General features: G+C 33.7%; 1 protein-coding gene across 1 annotated transcript; it reads right to left on the reverse strand.

The window, feature by feature from the left end:
• Positions 1–520: 520 nt before the first annotated feature.
• On the reverse strand, positions 521–19,263 carry LOC149792127 (deoxynucleoside triphosphate triphosphohydrolase SAMHD1-like). Its single transcript, XM_089969528.1, has 8 exons — positions 19,222–19,263; positions 18,041–18,201; positions 13,814–13,935; positions 13,027–13,091; positions 10,607–10,723; positions 9,181–9,240; positions 8,290–8,457; positions 521–604 (listed from the first exon to the last, which is right to left on the reverse strand). The coding sequence occupies exons 1-8, from the start codon at positions 19,240–19,242 to the stop codon at positions 521–523; spliced, it is 798 nt and encodes a 265-aa protein (XP_089825654.1). The 5' UTR covers positions 19,243–19,263.
• Between the last annotated feature and the right edge of the window lie 3,736 nt (positions 19,264–22,999).

Here is a 22,999-nt window from a genome sequence, read left to right on the forward strand (position 1 = left end):
TTACTCAGAGTAAAGGCTACTCAATTTTGAATTAGTATTCAATAACCTATTAAATACATAACCATTTTGGTCCAATATTATGTTAATTATACATGGTCTTCAAATATTTAATGTTTAAATCTCTCAGAATGGTGTGTATATATTGGCTGACTCTTGTAATAAGGACATAAATTAATAATTTAGCCCCGAATTATAACGCATGCCAAAATTCAAATTGATCGATTAAGCCTAGTATTCTATTGCAAATTGAATGGAACTCGATACACATAAATTAATACATCCTCATACAAGTGTCAGTCTCTACTTTACTGGAAGGAAATACGACATTAAATCTGTATGTAAACATTGATCGGTCTCCGAACAAAGTAAGATCGAAAGCTGAACTCATATTCAAAGATTGTATCTGTAATAAATATCCAATATATGTGGCTGCACTCGTAGTATTAGTATTAGTAGTAGTATTAGTAGTAGTAATAGTGGTAGTAGTAGTAGCATGATAATATTAGCTATGCTATGTTAGTTACTGGCCTGTGTTACACAGCCTGCTTCTGCACATGACTTTTTTCTTGATAAGACCAAATGCATAGAGGTAGAAGGCTTTAGCCTAGATCTTTAACAAAATAGAAATATGTTATTTTCATAAGTCTGAAATATGTCGTCGTCTGTCCAGATTAATGTTTTTTGAATATTTCTCTTCATACTGCTACGCTTTACAGTAATGTAAAGTAAAACCTTATGCTTACCATGACAGATCAGATTCATCCCATTAAACACCCCTGAATGGCGAGAAGACATAGTAATATCAAAGCAATGTAGAGTTTTCCTTGTTTCGCTTTTTGTGGGAGAGGTTGGGGGCTTATTTACCTTAGTTACTAAGCAGAGCTCACCAACAGTCCTCATATTACCCAAAGACAGATGTCCATGCAGCCGCGAGTAATCACCTTAAGGCGCCAAAACAGGGTCCAGGAACAGCGCGTTCTAATCTCAGTTTCAGATTGATTACCCATGATCACCTCCCGTTGGGTCCTTGCTTCTATGTATATCGCGGGTCTGCCATTGAGATATTTTGGCTGACAAACAAAAATCCTAGTAGCTGACCACATAAGAATTCTTCTTGCCCCTGTTCTAGATGGCATTTTTCAGCAAAGAACCCGGCTTTTCTCGAAAGTTTGCAAGAGTTAGACGCTTATTTAATGGAGTGAATGTAGTTTCCTTAATTTCAGATATATTTTCATTCCAGTGACGGTAATGATCCCTCTACATATTTAATCCAGCCATCGATGAAGAAATATTATCAACTATTGCATGTAGATAGTACACTATCGATACCAGATATTTGTATATCATGATAGTATTTAAGAACACTCCATATCTGATATAATCAGGTTGAGATGATTTCATATTAATTTTAAGTGGTCATGACCATGTAGGCTTTCTATTTCTACAATACTTTGAGGTGGAAGGAACATTTGTATTTTGATATTTTATATATGTTAAAACGTTTTAAAAGAAAAGTACTTTATTGGGAAACGGAACTCGCTGCGGACCTACCAGGTAACATTATTTATCCGAAGACCCATATATATTTCTCCATTTTAGCCGACACTTACTCTAATTCTCCTGTGGTAATCGTTATTTTCCGATAGCTTCTGAGCACAGCATAGAAATTGTGCAGATATTGCATTGGGCGGCAGCAAAAAGTTTCCTAACAAAAACGTATAAGTAGATGAAGTTGATTTCAATGTTTCCAAAACAACATTGATGCTGTACACGTTTGACGTTTGCAGTTTTTAAGGTCGAGAGTGACAAACCACCAACTCGTTTGTGTCGACGCCAACAAAAACTTGGTTGTCAACTTAGTCAAATCGGGATTGATACCTGGTAAAATCCAGATTGAGGCCTCCGTCAGGTTGCTGTGCTTTATCGTCCTATAACTTTGTTTACTTTCAAACGTAGCTTCCAAGTGACACCTCTAAATCAACAATGGTTTGCGGTTTCGAACTTCCCGCGAGTGCACTCAGTGCACCATAAAAGTGATTCCCAAAATATTTTTGAGTTTGTAATTACAATATAAAATAACCAAGATTTCCGACATCAAATGTATCGTTAGATACTTACCAAATTTAGGTGTAGAACAAGACGTATGTGACTCAGTGAGTTTCATATCCTAATTCAGGTTAACGATTCTGGCTTTACACGTGGCGATGATCATGTTTCCTGATCCTTTGTCTTGAAGTTCATCCCGCATAAGGACAATCTAGGAATATTTGACAGATTTCTTCATCGCGAGTAAGTCATAATTTGTCACCAGGCTTCCAGAGAAACTTTGTTTTCACGTCCGTCAAATGCATGAACACCACAAAGTTTCCCTCTGGTCTGACTCCGGCAGTGATGTCGAAGATATTTTCTCTCTTCTAAAAGGTCCATACCTTCTCAGCAATAGTACATGGCTGAGAGGATACGTGATGCCACCAACACTAGGACTGGTCGACACACTAGCAAGGTGTGGGTCCACGATTGTTGATGCAAAATATGCTGGGTATAGTATGCACTGCTGTCTGTATCCTAGACGAAGATCATAGAAGAGCCAGACAATCGTGTACAGTCATTGCTGTTTTTTCTGGTAGGGGGAGGCAGACCAAGGATGTATTCTGGGCGATAACTCCAATTTTGACAAATATCCGGGCGAATTTCCGCGTGGAAGGTGGCCATTCTTATTATCTCGCTGTCACCTTTAGTATTGACTTTAAGGTAAATGTCCATAATATACGGCATATGTGTGGTGGTGTCTCCTGCTTTTCCTGATGTCGATTGTGCAACGGACCATCTTGAGAAAGATACCATACTGTCTATAATCTCGTATCATCTTTGCCACTTGTTCCGATGTTTCGCGCACGTTCTTGATCTATGGTAAGAGCTTGGATCCGAAACATGTGCGAATATCTCCACTTTTGGTCTCCTTGCAACTGAAACTTATATATTGTTTTACAAATTCCCGACCAAACGTGTGTTATACTTTGTGTAACGTACCTCCTGTCACGTTAATAATGAGGAAACTAGATGACTTCCACGAACATATTGAAAATTCCTTCCAAGACTAATCTACGGTACACAAAGTTCAACGCATGTCTACATTGTTATCTGCTTCAATCTGACGAAATATTATCAACACGTCACAGTTCTCACGGATTACATTAGGCATGTGTGTTTATCATTGTCAGGCAGATCACGTTTCCGTTGTTATCGTTTTTGTGAAGTATCACATCATCGTACAGGACAACAATTTTTTTTGTCGGCTTTACATCTTAATAGGCATAGTTTTTTTTGTTCAAGGAAAATAATTAGATGACCCGCGACGAATTTGTTCACATTCTTGAGTCATGCGCTTCTTCGAAAATTGTAAGTATGTTATATTACGTAAAGACAATCCCAATTCAACCATTTCCTCATCATATAATAATCATAATCAATATGTCTTCATATCGTGTATGATTCAGGTTGAAAACTGGTACATAATATTTATCTCCGCTGTTAATGCATACAGACAGAGCCAGAATCGCCATAACGTGTTACCTTCGTAGAGCAAATTAAATTTCATAGACCTTCTAGGTATATCTTGTCCATGATTCAAGGTTTTGTTGTGACAGTATACCTGATAGATACATTGGATTAAATAATCTAGTCTATTACTGGATGCAACTGTTTTGAGCCTAGAGCACATCTGAATTAAATTAACCGACCTAAGTCAGGGGAAGAACCTCTAAATTGTGTTGACTCATGATCTGCCTTACAATGCTTTAAGAGAAAGCTATGAGGGTCAAAAAGAGACGTTGATTCCAACCTTATGCCAATTGTAGGACCGATTATCTTTTGATAAGAATCAGCAGATGGCTTATCAAATGAGGCATGAAAAGGGTGAAGCAAACGTTGCAAAGTTCACGACATCCACAAAGGTACTAATAGCATCATCAGAATGTAGTTGGCCAACTAAGCGTTATGGCATATTTATTTACCCGCAAACAGAGGACACTATTGCGAAGTGTGTAATACTTTGACGTTGCCAGCAGATCAAATGAAGCAAAACTCTGAAACGTCTAAAGATTCAATAAGTGTTGCAGGATCATGCAAATGCATATATACATGTGGGCCGCTAACATGCCTAGACTTGTTCAGGAGGACCCTAGAAACTAATCTTCCGACGCTGCTGACGAACCATATTGTAATGGGTCTTCCTTGACAATACCAGAGATCATAAAAATCATGCTAGTGCGGAACGATTCAACTATGAATTTGGGAACAATTATTGGGACATCCGTACCTGCATACATTATTTGTTCACGACAAGTCTCGATAATGAATGATTTAGCTTCGATAGGTAATATAAATGATGAATAATAAAATGGAACTCATGACTGGTATCATGTGCTAAAATTTGGCAACCTCCATAGCTAGTTGTCAATAGTCCGGTTAGATATACGCATGCCCAGAAGAAGTTAGATTGCGAATTAGTTCCTTGATACAGGTACCATCTTGGACCAAATTAATATTCCTGGCAGCCAAGAAGCTAAGATTTGACAGCATCGACACCCGGTATTTTTAACGAGAAATGGCAAGTCGTTCATGCGAATACGCATTTACCACTAAGGCTTAGTTTAGGATCTTCGCTTCGTGAGTGGTGATTCCGTCAGAGAAAGTCCACCCCGTATTGTTCAGCAACTACAGCCATACTTTGGTTCAACGATGTAGACCGTTTCTTCGAATGAATATTATCCCATGGTGTCAGTCCAGGTTGTTCCTGAAAAAAAACCGCGTACTTATTGTGCTTGAGATTTTTGGCAACGACAGGTATCACCATCGATTTCATATCCCTCTAATGCATTTTCAAATTGTCACCGTACTTAGACGGCTTGACTGATTCGAAGTAGATTCATACAAGAGCAGCTTTGACAGATCCAACACAAATTAATGGATTCGTCAATTGTAACCGACATTTGTTTCTGTATAATGAGTACACCATTTGAAAAAATTATATGTCTTCAATCAATTTGTAGAGTTTTCAATGAATACCGTCCCGGACATGCTCGAGGAGAACTGTTTTTCGCAGATTATTTATGGTTTTCCAGAATATGGCAATGCTCGTTTGCATGAAAACAACGTTTCCAAATCCCTTCATGGGGGCCCTTTTGTAGATCTTTAAGCGTCGGTTTCTGGGCGGATTCAAAGTATACCTGATACATGGCGTCAACCGATGTATTTGAGACACATATAATCCCAACTTAAGATGAAACTGGACGACATACTTATGCTTCGTTGCAGATTCCGAAACAGCTTTGTGCATTCGACGAACTTGCATGCGGCATTTTCTACAATCTCTGACCGGAACGGTGAAAACTAGTTGCTATACCGAGGGCAGCAGATTGTTATTGCAGGAGCGGTGAATCTCGTCTGGGCACTCCATGTTGAATGGGAAGAAATAGTCATAGTTCTTGTTTTCATACTTGTGTAAGTGGTATTAAATATCGAAGTGTGAGGACATCAGCTGCATCATAGCTCATCTCTGCGTGTTGTTAGAGAAAGGCACGTAAAGTAATTTGTTGAGAGGGTTTGATGATATTCTGCCATACAGTGGTTATCCTCACAAGCAGAATTGTGAGTTGCTATGGAAATCCAGCCGAAGATACTATATTCCATATACAAATGTTAATCACTGTCAGCGACCGGTACCGCTTCGATCGTGGTTTTCAACAGCAATATATCCCAGACTATACCCTCAATGAAAAGTACTTTGTGTGGTTTAGCTTGTGCACTCTAATGGTGGTATTGCTGATAAGTTTTTATAGACATCAACAAGAAGCTATACATCCCTGCGAAGCTGCATTTTGTCGAATTCAACTAAACTCCGACAGGACAGTGATGAATAGATGGTCTGAACCGGTGGAGTTTCAGAAAACTTTTGCTGATTCATTCATGTAGTCATAGGGGGATACTCCATTGCGCGCGAGAGACTTGAACAATGAATTTTCATTTCAATCGTCATTGAAATAAGCGACTAGTATTGTCTGGCGCAGGGATGAACACAAGTTTATGCAGCATGGATTTGAGAAGCTGTGGGGAGAAAATGAGCTTCAGCTGACCAAGACAGAACGTTGTGTATTTTTCCATGTCATTGATAATATCACCTTCCTTTGCGAGATCTTAAGATGATAATAATACACAGGTTACGATTCAAAGCCGGATTTCTTGTTTTAAACTATAATCAATTTTTCAAAAACCAAAATTCCAAATATCCTACTAAGCCATTGTTCTATCCGACAGGGTGGAACTAGAAACGCATTAATTGGTTTTTCATTCGTTTCTATTGGTTTATACATTACTATATTTATTAGACACAAAGAAATAAAATCAAGTTTATTTGGAGGATCGATTTCAGAAATAGTATCATGCGGCACAACAGTAAGATTCAATTATATCAGGTATTGGCTAGTTTGTAAAACGACGTCAAGACCGAATAAACGAAATACAACAAGCGCATCAAATACCAATTGTGTGGATAAGAAATGATACGTTGATAAGTATTCTTCACGTACAAATCAACTATGGTTGAAATGTTTTTTTAACAACACAATGTGACAGCTCCGGGGGAATAGGTGGTTAGAGAGTCCGAATTGGAGATCCAGGATTCCAAACTCAGCCAAGTTATTCCAAAGACTTATAAAAATGGTATTAACAGCTGCCTCGCTTGATGTTCAGCATTCAAAAGTTAGTGTTAGGACTGGTCGGTCTTCTGGCAGGATAGTAGATGGAACATGATGCTACATGTCCAGGGCATAATGGCCCAGTGCCAGACATCGCAATAAACTGCAACATCACATACATCGACACGATATGATATAATAAGTGTTAAAGCTAAGTTAAAAATCTAAATCGCGTACAAAATGTTGCAGAAGTTGTTTATCTAATTTCCTGGTTAGGCTTTTCAGTTATTTCATGTTGTGTTTACTTTGTCTACAGCACCAACATACAAACAGGATAAGCTAGAAAGGAAACCATATTTACAGCAGTCATAAGTAAGTAGCCTATTACACCACTAATGAGTCTAGGTAAGTTTGAGACTGCTGTTTCCTTTCCTAATTTTTTTATCAACTATTTATGTATTTTCATTGCAAAATATTTTCACATTATCAAATTATAGACTATAGACCCAGCCACCTTCATATTTTCAACTTCAACTTTTTGCTGACCCTTTTTAATCTTTCTGCCGGTGATGCTATAACTCTTACAGAATTTGTAAAAAAAAAATCAAAATATGATAGTACCAAAAACGAAGAAATTATTGTAGCTACTATTATTCGTCTTATATTAAGCACTCGTTTTGACATTTCTCCTATATAGATCTTTGATGTTTCACAGATTATAGTTGCGCATTCACACAGTGGATTTGCCCTTTTCTGCGTGTTCAAAGTATCCACCTTAAAATCTGCCATGGTAAATATGCATTATACTAATGTTGTCTTATTTGTTCGCCAGTTTGTTTGTGTTGATTGTTTAGAGTTTAGTTTCCCTTTACACAATACTTATTGCTAATGCATATTTACACTGTTTATATATATATATATATATATATATATATATATATATATATATATATATATATATATATTGTCTACCATTGATTATTATCAGCTTTTATTATGTAATATTACTAATGAAACTTATCAAACATTACCCGCTTTCAGGAATATGACCTTGTTTTCTATCAGACAATAATTTGTGTCTGATGGCATTTTATTCATAGTTGATACATTATCACTAGCCTATATGTGGATAGCCCTTGTAAAGTAAAATATTATTCATTATGTGATGAATCAAGTGAGTACAAACGTCATAAGGAATACAATGATATATAACACATGTCTTTAATGACTGTCTTTGAAAATCTATCCTCTTCCATATTGTGAAGCACTGTTTGTAAATATGTAAATCTTGTTAAATGAGCCGCATCTGTTACTTGTTTCCATAACGTTTTTCTTATTGCCTTTTTCTTGTGTGGTACCTGTGTTAAAATAATACGTTATAATGTTCTATACTGTCTGCTTTCTAATTTATAAAGTGCTCCTTATTCTAATATCACTAATTTCTAAACAAATATGTACTCACTGCTTTAGTTGTCCCTAATATGTAAACTCTGTTGTTTTTTTTAAAGTTCATATTATTACATAGTCTGCAGGAAAAAAACCTAGTTCGACTCATTTGTAACTTTTCTACAAAATGCACTTGATTAGGACTTACTTCGTCCCTGTATCCCAGTTCATACTCTCCACTTTTCGTTTTCACCACTCGAGCCACACTGAGAGCCCTATCGTATTGAAAAGTTTCAGGCACACCACAAGCCCTGGCATCCCTCTTGAAATAATCCCATTTGTCGACGTCCACACCACTTGTCTTGTTTGAAACGATCTTAATAATAATAATAATAATAATAATAATAATAATAATAATAATAATAATAATCAAATTGGACTGATAATATTGTAAATAAGAAGTATTAAATAAATAGTCCAATTGATATGAGAAGTATGAAAATTAATATCTTATTTGAATGAAAATATTTCACATATGAAGCATGAAATGTATAATCCAATTGATAATATTGTGCATAGGAAGCATTACTCGTATATCCAAGTGCACTGATAATGTTTTACATGGGAAGCATTAACCGTATAATCCAAGTGATAATACTTTACATAGACACTATAATAATATTCTTAGTTCAGTTTAAATTAATTTCAGAATATGTAATGTTCATATTTGCAATCAATGTTATTATGATGTAAAAGTTAAAGAGAATCGTTGCATCTAAGATACTCATAATCGAATCTAAACTCTCCAATCTGCAACTACAAATTTTAAAGATTAAAGCATCGCGATCGCATAATATCATTATTGTTGTTACAAGATATCTTCATATCTTCAAGAAAAACTCCCAAAACTCCATATCGCACCAGTACAATAATAGAACGGTTATACTTTAATTCCCACTGGATACATAACGTATCTTGCTACAATCACTTCATTAGGACATGATCAAATATTTTCCTTCCTATTGTACATAAATGAAATGTACATTCCTCTTCTACGGCAAATAATATTGTGTTGAAATACATAAGATATATATCTTACCTGAAACATGTACTTTTTCTTCTTCATGCTTTCGTCTTCTTTGTACTTATCGAAATCCCCCTAAATAAATAATAAAAGGTGAAAAGTCTTCAAGCATCAAAATAATGAATAGAAAATGTTAACGCATTTGATAATCTAACGCTGTATCTCATTTTTATTTTATTTTGAATACCAGAAGAATCAGCCTGGATACACAGTCGAAAATGACAGCATAGTTGGTACGGTTTAATTGTAGCTAAAATCGCACGTGTGATTAAAAGTTTCAAAAGTATTTTGAACAAACTAATTGAAATCCATTATCAGATTAGGTGACGTTCAACGATATTGTTGCAAACTTTACTTTGCCTGTAAGCATAAAACAGAACTACGAAATTATAGCGAATGATTGAATTAACAATGGGGCATAGAGAAAGATGCACAAACAAGTAGAAATATATTGTTATGAAGGAATGTAAACGTTTAAGAATACAAAATGATTATATTCAGTCCATTAATCCATTTCGACACTTGATAAAGTATATGTTCAGTCCACTAATCCATTTCGACACTTGACAAATTATATGTCCAGTCCACTTATCCGTTTCGAAACTTGACAATGTATATCATTACAAATATGTTGATAAGTCATATTATTTTACAAATTTCGAGGTGTATGTTTTCCTAATTAAAGTGACAGCTGTGTTGATATTTTATTTCAGTAATGACACTATTTTCATCTTTAGCACATATACTTCAGATTTCATTATTGTTCTAAAGCTGTGCATTGGTACAAATATTTTGAGGTTTAGCTCGGTTTCGTTTTGGTTTTTTAAAACTGAGTTTCTTTTTCAAGGCCTCACACTCTTGGTGAAGTTAATTGTTGTACATGTACAAAAAAAGCCATACCATGTTTATGTGTATGCTCTAGAATATGTATACAATCTTGAATGGACATTAGATGCTCTTTTGGTCATCAAATTGCAATGGCGTTCAAAGATCTAGTTATATGAAAAAGAATATAATGGTAATGTTTAATAGTAATAATGCTTTCCTCCAGCTTGCAAACTATATTTACGAAAGAGAAGCAACTTTGTCTTTAAAATCCCAATGATTTCAAATTGATTGCATGAGTTCATCTGTATTGACGTCTGGACATATACCGAATGGCTGCTTAAAGGAAGTTATTTGATATGATGTGACAAATTACAAGCGTTTCACCGTTACTAATAAATGATTTAAGGAAAAATGAAACAAACTTCAGTGATGCCTTTGTTTTAGCATCAGGCACGAGATGACAATTTTTTAATTACTTCATGCACGATTATTTCCTAAAAACCTACGATTTATTCTTTGCTAATTTGAAGATATATTAAACCATATGTCCTCTGTAGAATGATTTTACGTTCCAAATATAATGATGCATTATGCAGGCACAATCTTAACATACCTCAATCAGATCTTGAATAAGTTCAATGCATTTAGATTCGTCGCCCTCACAATGATTCTTGAAGCCAGATATCTCCTTCAAAAGTTTTTTCACCAACAACCGAGAAATGCGTTCATGCTGAAAAATGCATATATATAATCGATATCTAAATCGATTAATTCAATGATACAGTCCTAAGACAAACACAAGCATACTTGCATGAGTAGACAGATGCTTGACATTGTTTAGTACGTTTTCCTACCACTTCTACTATTGCATTTCCTTATTACTTTGTCTTAATAAAGATGTTGGCAAATAAAAACTGCTAGATCTTCAAAAGTTAGAAATGAGAAGTGAAAGAAAGATTTTGAGGATTGTATTGTTACAACAAAAAGACATAATTGTTTTTTCTTTAATAATCGCACCTTTAATTTTGTGTTTAATTTCTTTTGGCCCGAGGGTTTGAAAGATAATGAAATCGATACTCTTGCTTTTGATGAGAGTTCCTCAGTTCTAACTTCATCTTCCACTATGACAGACAAACTGAACTCTGTCCAAACAAGATCAACACCCAGATATGTAAGGCTAACACTTCTGATAATCATATACCGACGAGAAACTAGAAATTACTGATACCAGTGTGGGATACAATAAAGAAAGGCCTATTTCTTCGTCTGAAAGACATACGTGACCATCATACCACCAGTAGTGTAAGACACGAAGCAACAAATACAAACCATTAGTACGCTATATTTCAAATTAGAAGGAGCCCAAAAAAAATCCTAGAACGGTTTATGTTGCCAGTGAGTTTTCAAATGATCCACTTTTTTAATCAATGAACAAAGCTCACATATTCGATAAAGACAAATTAGTATTTAAAGACCATAAAGCCTGGAAGCTATTGAAAAACATAAGATGAACATTTATTAATAATTTGATGAAGGAACCAAGGAGGACAAAGTCTTATATTCAAATGGACTCTAAATATACATTTTTAGAAAGATAGTGGTCAACATGTAGATTCGAATCGAAACACAACTTAATATAGGTTATAAAAATATAATTATACTAAACAAATGACAAGAAATGTAAGAGAGAAGAGATCGAAATTGTTAGGACAAATAAGAAGATTGGACATCATTTAAGAGATAATATAGAAAATAATATGACAGGTCCGAGGGAAGAAAGCTTTATGTTGGATAAAGATTTAGCAAATGACTCCTGTACAGTTAAGTAAATGTTAATATTATTGCTATACCTAGAGTTATCTCGTTTCTCTTATCGCTAATCGTTTTGTGTTGTTGATTTTATAACTTATTTGACTCTTATTTGGGAATTTCAATTCTATGGAAATTATACTACAAAAATATACATCGTCGTAGAAAGGAAATACATTCGATTCCACGGATCATGAATAAAGTATTTAGAATTTGTTTCTTTGCTCGTTTTCTAATCTTTTTTCTTCGTTCCAGTTTTGTATCTTCTTGGAAATCATTAGTCTTATTTTTATGATATGCATGTATCTTGATATTCCCCATGCATAAATTTTGTGCGACTGGCTAAAACAAAATATCATGCCCAAATTTGTGCTCTAATGTGTACGATTTTGATCTAAATGCTCATTGCAATAATTATAGGATCTTGTGACCTGTAGAAGTGACAGATTCGACGTCGCCATATCGCTATTCATACAGTACAATTAAAGTGGTCATGCTAAAACATGTTCTCTGTTATTCATTTTATCTCAAATCAAAGGACGTATTTGTTTCCACACTGTTCGCTTTAGAGATAATGTAAACAGTTGATTATACAGTGCGAATGCTGGATGGATAGATGAATGTTCAGCGGAACAAAATCCGCGTTATATATGCCGCATTTGTCTCAAAATCGTGCCGCAAAACAAATGTACCAATGTATTTTCAAAGTCTTCCAGGCATAATTTGAGGAAAGAGTATGTGTGATATTTGGCCTATAAAGATACAGCGTTCCACATGCCAAGTACTGTAAAATGAATTTAATCTTTATCAAATATGAATAGTTCAATATGCTGTATCCATTTAATACTACCAATAATAATAATAATAATAATAATAATAATAATAATAATAATAATAATAATAATAACAATAATATCAGAAGAAGAAGAAGAAGAATAAGAAAAAGAATAAGACATAATACTTAAATGAATAAAACACCCTTTGTATCAAGAAGAAAAATAAGAAAAAGAAGACTTAGAATTATTATATGAAGCAAACACTCATGGCATCAGGCAGCTTAATGCTGGAGTGATATGAAGCCATGGCGTGGCCGATGACATCTTTCGGGGATGGAGGAATTATGCTTTTAAAGAAGATTGTCAGAGACGTAAATTGAACGCATAACTGTGCTCTACACAGAGAAATTAATGTACAAGATTACCAACAAAAACTATATTATCGTACCTTCAGTTTAACTTTCTGGACGTCTTCGAATATTTCTTCATAACCATGGGAAAATGGTCCGTGACCTTATGAAAACAAGATAAAGCATTGATTTCCTAGTCTGCTATCATTTCCGATTGATACATCAATCGCTTGTCATTACATTGACACTTTACTGTGACAATTTGCACCATATCAAAAATACAATTGTTATCCTATGTGATGTAATCTAGGAGTCTGTATATAACCAAATAATGCAAACGTATATTGCCATAAACTTTTGGAAGACACCATATTTTCCTTTAAATGCCCTGGTAAGATCATCTCTTTGCAAATATTCCAATACTTATTAGACTTTGTGAAATGTTTGCTTAAATTTAAAACCCAATGTTATATTCTTATTATTAAGAGATAATAATAATAATAATAATAATAATAATAATAATAATAATAATAATAATAGTAATAATAATACAAATATTAATAGCAATCTTCTTCTTTTTCTTCTTCTTCTTCTTCTTTTTCTTCTTCTTCTTCTTCTTCTTCTTCTTCTTCTTCTTATTTTTATTATTATTATTATTATGCATTCATTATTATTATTGTTATCGAAGTTAATAATATGTGCCTTGGCAGTCAACAGCATACAAAAAGGAAATGTAAATTTTATAAAATATATATATCTGTGTTTCACGTAATGCGGTATCTGCTGCAAAGTCCTAATATATGGAAGACAGTCACTTTTAATGATAAATGTCGTGACATTTAAACACAATAACTTCAAAGCGTAAAGGACATATATGATATTTACCTAGATCATGGCACAAAGCAGCCACACGAATACACATTTTGTCATCTGGAGACAATCTGATTCTCTCGCTGAGATTTTGAGCATCGATAACCTTGATCATTTCACATGCTAAGTGATATACTCTGAAAATGATCAAATGATCATTAATGGTTTGTACTGTAATAACAACTAAGTGTAAAAATGGCCAAATTGTTTATATATTTACACATGCAATTAAAATAATTGCCAACAATACCATATATATATATATATATATATATATATATATATATATATATATATATATATATATATATATATATATATATATATATATATATATATATATATATATATATATATATATATATATATATATATATATATATATATATATATATATATATGTATATATATATATATATACATATACATATATATATATATATATATATATATATGTATATATATATATATATATACATATATATATATATATATATATATATATATATATATATATATATATATATATATATATATATATATATATATATATATATATATATATATATATATATATATATATATATATATGTGTGTGTGTGTGTGTGTGTGTGTGTGTGTGTGTGTGTTTGTGTGTGTGGTTTCTCTATTGTACAGATCAATATCAAGAAGCAGTAATGATTTCTGCAAATGTTTAGGATTTATTGTTTTAATCGTAGGTATCCACCAGCCTATGTCATTTACCTAATTTCTACTTGCCACATGACAAAATGATATATGAATAGAAAAACTAAACGTAGCCCACCCAACCTCCTTTTAAGCAATGTCTTTAAAACAACACTATGATACCAACCTTGCAACCACCTACTCTGAAATGTCAGAACAACGAATCCTCTTGTCTGTTTAAAAAAGCAGGAACAGTGAGAGTGTGTGTGTGTGTTTCACAATAACTATGTTATCACAATAATGCATATGTTATATTTATGATTCTTATCTTTGAGCAGATGTTTACGTAGCTTATTTATAAATATAATACAGTGTTTTGCAGGTGAAATAGGCATATTACATACAAGCTATATTGATATGTATATGCTGATATTTATATGTCTCATTTTCAGACCCATTATTCTGACCATAGTGCAAGCGGTCAGTATTCAGATGTTCTGGCTGTAGATAAATAAATGAATTCACTGTTTCCTTTTATGTTAAACACCCACTTTAAATCCTGGCACATTGTTCTTCACATTTACGTAAAAAAGTTTATAGACAATGAAAACGATGAAGTCAGGAGGGGACTTGTCCCCTCTCAAATTTTAATAATTGTATTTTCAATTTTAACTTTGTTTATTGTGTCATTTGTTTCCTAAAAGACAACACATCGTTGTGTTTTTTTTGCGTGCATGGCATTCCATCTGTTTGAGGAAACTTTATTTCGGTCACATTTGAATCAGAATCGTTTTTGTTCCGGTAGATTTTTATAACAGGAAGGTATCACGTTGTACTGAGACGTGATCAAGTTTCATTCATATAATTCATGATCTATTTGTTTGCTTTTGGGATTTTTTTATCTTCATTTTGCTTTCGTTTTCTTTTTAATTTTGATATTACCGCAATGCATCAGAACGAATTATATGCTTGCGTTTAGGTTTTTATTGAAATGGCGTATTGACTGATTAGCGCAAAATAATGGGACGTCATTCATGTGGCGTATGATAACATCCAGTATCACATTACGTATACCCAATAATTTTCAATGATAGGTTTTAGCCTACATATATTCACATTTTGTATACCATAACATATTGAGAAGTTGGAATATCCATCTTGCATTCGCATCTGAAACTGAAATAATCAAACGCTATAAATGTGATAAAAATAATAAATTGGCGTTTAACGTAACTGCAGAAGTAATAAACATTAGTTGGATGATGTATTACAGTTTTGCATGGAAGACGTTTAAGTGCTGTCGTGCAGAGGAGGTAGTACATACGATTTTTCTGTTTGTTGGCAATGTTTAATTGTTAGGTTTATAAAAAAGTAAATAATCTTTTAAAAAAGAACAATGGTTTGTTATATAATTGTATTTTAATATACAAATTACTAGATCACACTGCTAATAATCCGAACGATAACGCTGTTACGGAAACAATTTAAAGATTTAATGGAACTGTAGGTGGATGACGGAGGACAATATTTGTGAAAATGTATGTATCAGTTCGAATACAAGTGTCCCTATACAGGTTCAGCAAAAGCTGAACTATCACCAAAGAAAATGTATTCAGCACTATTGACCTGAACATTGAAAGAACAATCGATGGGGATATAGTATATTAAGGCCAAGGTCAATCATTAGGTTCTTTACTCCTGTGATACATAATATATATTATTGAAGAAATGGTTATGACATTAATAAACATTCTTCATGAATTGTTCGTAGCTGACATTTGAACATCTTTTAATTCTGATTTCACTTTGCACCTTCATTAACTAATGTTGAAGTCTGTTTTTGTTTCATTTATATTTTCTTATCTAAGTGCATCAACAATTTTGTTAGTGTAATATGTTTAAGTTGCATTTTTTCCTTATCAATACAATATTTTATTAATCGCTGCTGATTTCCTCGCTGCAGATTTCCTACTTTATATCGATTTTGTCAATATAATTCTGTAATGCACCAGTTACAATAAACACCTCTCCAAATGCATATATTTTACTATCCTTTAGCTTTTGGTATATGTGTGTCTTTTTCTTTTCCAGCAAGTAGTTCAATAACATAGTATAAAAATACTTTTCATTAAGAGTATCATATTGTAAGTCTTAGTATTCATAGAACTATGGTAGTTTTCACATTTATAATAACGTGGTCATCAATATTGTTATTTCTATTTAGTCTTTCTTGTTTTTATAATGCAACAAGGTATTTGTGCTACGAGTGTCCATTCCATTTTACGACTGTAGTAAATTATTCATTTATTGTATTACTCTCATTCGTTATCTAGTGCATTGTGTAACTATCCTAAATGCGATTTGAACGATCTAAACTCATCTAAAACTGGAATGATAATGTGCTAAAGTCTATCTAAAAAGGAATACAAAAGGAGGCGTTTGCTAATGTGTTTTATAATTGGTGGATTTTTCCCTAGCGTTTTCTTTCTTTATTTTGTATCTTTATAAGGATCTTTAAGTATAATACTAAGAGTTAAACAAATAAAATAAGTATATTAAGAGGATTGTCTAGTTTTGTCCCAAATGTTATTGAAACGTGCATGGTGTGGAGTTTTCAAAACAAGGAATAGACACAAAACAGGTGGGTAGGATAGCTTGCACCAAAAGGTCTTATTTGCTGCTTAGTCTGGACGCTTTTAAACTGTTATCAAAATGATGCTTTATTTTCATTATCAAATAACCATTAATACCGCTTCATAAATGAACAACCCTCAAAATTTGTTGAGAATCATTTATAATTAGTATATGAATTATTTGAATAAATGTTAACTAGAGAGACAGCAAACGCCAACACTAATGCATTTACTCACGATCTATACTGTTTCCATATAGCTTTCTTCAAATAAATACAAGTCTGCATAAAGATAATACAATAATATATTGCATGGATACATTTTCATCGACAACTTCAGAATTAAATTTGTAAAAAGCGGAGGATTCATTTTTTTCAGAAAAATGATAAGGTTTCAAGATCTTGACGACCATATTCCGCATGATATATGTGATTAATCGTTCTTGGAATATATCTAACAGCACATTGTATGGATGGCATCTGGGACTAATGTTCTCTTTCGAAAGATGCTTTCAGAGATTGAATACGCATATAATGATACCAATAACTTAATTAATGAGATATACACTGAAGTTTACAACACTTGCACACAACGTTTTCGATTTGTATTTTTTTTGTTGTTGTCGCGATGATATACGCAATGAAATATATATATATATATATATATATATATATATATATATATATATATATATATATATATATATATATATATATATATATATATATATATATATATATATATATATATATATATATATATATATATATATATATATATATATATATATATATCCTTTCCAGTCTATCACGATCATTTTAGGGCAGCCATCAAAAGAAAAGGTATCAGAATTTATTAATGTTCACATACTATTGCCTTGCGAGTTGATAGATTTAAGATTTATTTATTTGTTTTTTTATCTATTTATTTGCTTCATACGTACCCGATGCTGTGGACGAAACGCGTATGGGTGGCTCCGGGGTAGACGAATTCTGCAAAGGATAATTGTTTGATGTTCCTCAAACGCTGAAAGCGGTCAGTGTCAATAATTTTCACAGCCAAGGCATCAAGTTGTATGATCCCATAAATGGGATCCAGTACTATCTGTAAAGTAATAAGGTGGCCTCCTCTATCAGACTACCCAGACTACAATACCAACAATGTTTGATCTGATGATTAATTTGTATGGTAACGATGACAAAACAAAAGACGCTACATTAGTTGGCACAAGTACATATTATCTTATAAAAACCATATATAATGTGACTATTCATCTATGCATGTATCTCCAAAGACTTTCCGGCATATTTACTCAAGAATTGGATATATGACATACACATCTAAAATGAAAAAGAAAACTATTGTAAAATGTCTAGAATATGAGATACCCATATCCATGAGACCAAAACATATAGTGCTTTTCTTATTTCAAAATTAAATGTGTAATAACATATTGCCAATTAACAATCTGATGAAGTAACTAATTCGCAAACTATGGAGAATTAAAACGGTTACTGTTAAGGCTATATTTACTAGTGTATGCCAAGAATTAAAATAACTGAGAAACATGTATGTCTATTAAAATGAATCACAATTGTAAATAACCTGAAGATATTAATCTGTTGGCTAATTAACGCATTTGCAACATTTTATATGTCCTGGAGAAACTGATTGAACCAATGCAGTCTGAGGCAAGATTATTGGAAGCACATCTTCATCTCACTGAAACAGGTAATTACTATTAAGTGACGTCATCTTTTCATTAAGACATCATGCTTACGCTGGATGATTGGAATTATGTTCACTTTCCTAAGATCCTACTCAAATATTATCGTTTGAATTTGACATCGACTCCAAGTTTTAGCAAATTTTTGTTAAGTTGAGATGATAAAGATGCAAACTATACCTGACGTTCAGAACCTTTGACGCCATACAATACTGGACTGTAAATACAACAGCTTTATGAGTTTAGCAGAAGACTAGAAAGGGACTTATAACATATCTATCTACACTAATTACTTTTCTACTTTAAATATTTTGCTGTATTTTTCTATATTTATATTTTGTAACATGTTGCTGTGATAAGAACAAACTCCAATCTCATATGACTAAATCATATCTTACTTTTCCTTGTTCGGTAGCCATGCCTATCTCAGACAATGTGCAGATCAGCTGATATAGTACCGCACGTCACTTCTTTGTATTTTATTTGACAATCAGCTTAAAGAGTATCAAAAAGACAATATATATATATATATATATATATATATATATATATATATATATATATATATATATATATATATATATATATATATATATATATGCATGTATATAGATTCAGATATGCATTCATGGCTACATCTAACGGACATATCCGACAGGCAGACATACAGAGAGACATAAATGCATGCACACTTATATAGCAGCTGTCTTTAATAGGAATATTTGTTAAAGTTAATTCTTTATTGTACAAATCAAAATCTTTATCCTACAATCATTACTGCTTCAAAATCCAACCCAAATGAAAGACACATTTAACTTCGATCATATCGAAATCTAACTCTCTGCCCATAAAGTCCTTTCAAATTGCTGTTGTGAAGGTAGAAGTTTGGGGCCATCCTGCTTACAGCCCAATAATTTTTCTTCAGTGTGATCTTCTGCAATCGAATCTGAGCTGTCAGTCACTGATGAAGCAGGAGCTCCCAACACTGTTTTTGGAAACCTGACCGGATGCCTCCACAGTCTTACCAGATAAATATGTGCGCCTCTTATATCTACCATATAAAACGGATTCTGTCTTCTTACAGATGGATTCTCTCCCATATAGTAATCTTACACATTTCCTCACAATGTCACTTTATTTCCGCCTATATTTCCGCCTTAAGACACTCAATATCGCTGCTACTAATAGTTTCGCAGTCGTTTTGTGCGTCGTCTTCCCACCCCTGGGATAACCCTCGGGGATTTATGCTCAGTTACCACTGGTAGCATTGCTCTGTTTATATTATTCCAATCACGTCAATACGAGAAGCCAACGCATCTTGCACCAACTACAAGTCTTTTATAGAAGTTACCTGTCTCTCACTGAGCCACCAATCTCATTTTGTTGCCATCCACCCTTTGTTGGAAGACACTGGTAATCCAGATAAAAAAGGGTACAGATATTAGTATTTATCTGATTATCTGCAAGTACGCCCTCTCAAGCCAGATTCGATCTTGACAGAATAACCCATGGTCCCCTAACATAAAGTGCTTGAACCAAGTACCCCTCCCGCACATATTAGTTGATGTTAATCTGGAATTGATTGATCGTAACCGTGTGACTTAAAAGGAGTTTAGCGATGATAATGCAACGAATATCTGGTCAATATTCAGAGTAAAACACGACAATATTTTCAGCAGTGCTACCATGAATGACGAAGGAGCAATGATAATCATTAATTATTTGGATCCTGATTGAACACATACTTTTTTCAGAATAAAATGTATTGTTTCCGCTATCCACGCTAACATAGACATTGACGTAACCTGGATTATCCGTGATGAACGCGACCCTGGTAGTGAATCACGAAAACACACAAAAATGAGCACCGGGGTTGTTGCCGTGTTAAATAAAAATTCTAGAGAAGGAATGTCATCTGGCATTGAAAAACCAAACTATGAGACATCATGTCTTCTTACTCCAGTTGTTTATGGGATTTATCCGTTAAATAAGCCTAAAGTCAATAAACTATTGCCGATGCGACATGGGACTTCCACAGACGAAGTTATCCCGAATTGAGTCGTCCATAGAATTACATAATACTTTACAAATGAGTTACGTGGAAAAGGTATCACAAGTCTGCGACGCGAACAAATAAACTCGTGGGAAAATAACATTCAATTTATTGGAGCCACGATCAGCCACATCGCAAAACTGGAAACATGATTAAAATTTCCGATCGAGATGAGAACAATAACCTGAGATATCTTGTACACAGCTAAATGTGTAAGAAACGGAGCTCCTATAGTAATGATTGATCTTAACGCTCACGCATGGACGCCAAGTATAATGATATTTCCACGAGATAAACGAGTGATGACGATGACCACTGACATGTTTCAGTTCATCCATACGATCAGTTAAACCGAGTCAGTTTCCGTGTGGTTGTTCCAGTAAGATGAAAATAGTAGATTCGACCAGTTCATACTGCCATGGTGCGATCTTTATCGAGCGGAATCTCTTCATATCAAATGACAAAGACTGCGCTGAGATACACGGAAGAAAACGACAATATAGAACGATGACTGAGAAATTGTTTTACTGTTCCGTCTTTTGTTGCTTATTTTCCTCAGAAGAACAAAATATTGAGACCGATATGTGGATAATTTCTTGAATACATTCAACGATCATGTGTGTAATACGGGCATGGAGGGTTGTGGAATACCAAATATGATTTCAAAGAAGTTAGCTCAGCTGACATAGTTGCATATTATCCTGGAAGTTATCTTGTTATGGGTGAATGTAAGGAATATTTTAAACGATTTGGACATGATACACATGAGATGACTAGGTTATCGATATATGGCCCCCTACCCTGTGGGGTAGATCCATATTTCGATGTATCTGGATTTGCCGAAATTGAATCGTTTGAGTTTGCAGCGCATATTCATCCATTTATTGTTGTTTGGTTTGGCCGGCATTTTCATATACCTAATCCAGATATAAATATGATGGCTTGTCGTGCTAAAAGTGAACGTGGCTGGGCTCCAATAGTGCTGCAGCGATATATGCTTGATAAGAATATACTAACATCGCTAACCGTAAGAGAGACAATCATTTCATATTGCCCACAATAAACAGGTTTGGATGGCAAAACCCGCTTGTCGAATTCCTCAACATCGAAAATGATTGTCTGTTCAAAATCTAGCTTGTGTATAAATAAATAAATGTTAAAGATGCTTAAGTACACACCCAGCTTGTTGCTGAGTCCTTCGAGTTGAATTTCCTCAGGTCTAATCATATCGATGATGCGTATGTAAAAGGGTTCTGGAACATTGACAACACTGAGGCACCAGTTAGTGATGGAATAATTTATTGGTGATCATTTATCGATAATGTATAGTGTACCCTATCAGCCACTATATTCGATTTAGATGCCTAAATACGACATAGATTCGCTTACCTTTAAGAGGTGTGGTATAGGTTGATCAAAACGATCCCAGACGGCAAAAAAAATAAGTGTGTCATTTGTTTTGCCGGATTTTAAGTTTCATCTCCCTCCCTGTTTACCATTTATATAATTAAGATCCATAAATATACTTTCCGTAATAGTGAGAGTAGGTCCTATATAACCTGGCTGACTTCTACATCTATATATTATATTGTCATATCAGAACTTGACGAAGAAAACAAGCACATTTGATTTGATTCCTTTCTATCTACTGAATTCGGTCAGGTTTCTCGCAGTGGGTCCTCGTGAAAAACAATAATGTTGATATCTAAGTTGGACAACTGCAGTTGTCTAGTTGGATTTTTAAAAATCACACGCTCCATTGATTTATTGTTAAAAGTCAACAGCGAAACAATTGCTCCTCTTAGTCTTATCTTCTTTGCTAAATCCATAAATATCGCCTCCCGCGCCTGCCACTGCTGTTGCTCCTCTGTACATATCAACTCTCACGTCTTGTTTACTTTTAAGTCTAACTTCTAAGGGGCGTTGTCTTTGGCAAAACAAAATACATTATCAGCATATACAAATGTCCTTTCGATCTTCAAGAGAACAATTATATTGACGTGTCCTACTCTTCTAATTTTATTCGTCCAGATTCGTTGTGAACACTATATAATAATGATAATCTCGGAGGTTTCGATCAAGCAACAGAGAGGCGCCCACGAAAAACGAGTATTGAACACGTT

The sequence above is a fragment of the Sinohyriopsis cumingii genome, chromosome 9, assembly GCF_028554795.1.
Source record: "Sinohyriopsis cumingii isolate HCF-2022 chromosome 9, ASM2855479v2, whole genome shotgun sequence".
NCBI classification, from domain to species: Eukaryota; Metazoa; Mollusca; class Bivalvia; order Unionida; family Unionidae; genus Sinohyriopsis; species Sinohyriopsis cumingii.

Bases quoted from the DNA above. Each gene is read 5' to 3' on its own strand.
- LOC149792127 (XM_089969528.1), bottom strand. From the start codon at position 19,242: ATGGCTACCGAACAAGGAAAA. The intron at 9,241-10,606 runs GTATGTTAAGAT...TTATTTATTTAG, and splicing joins TTATTCAAGATCTGATTGAG to GGGGATTTCGATAAGTACAA. The intron at 605-8,289 runs GTAAGTCCTAAT...TTAAAGATCTAG, and splicing joins AACTGGGATACAGGGACGAA to GCTAAAGCCTTCTACCTCTA.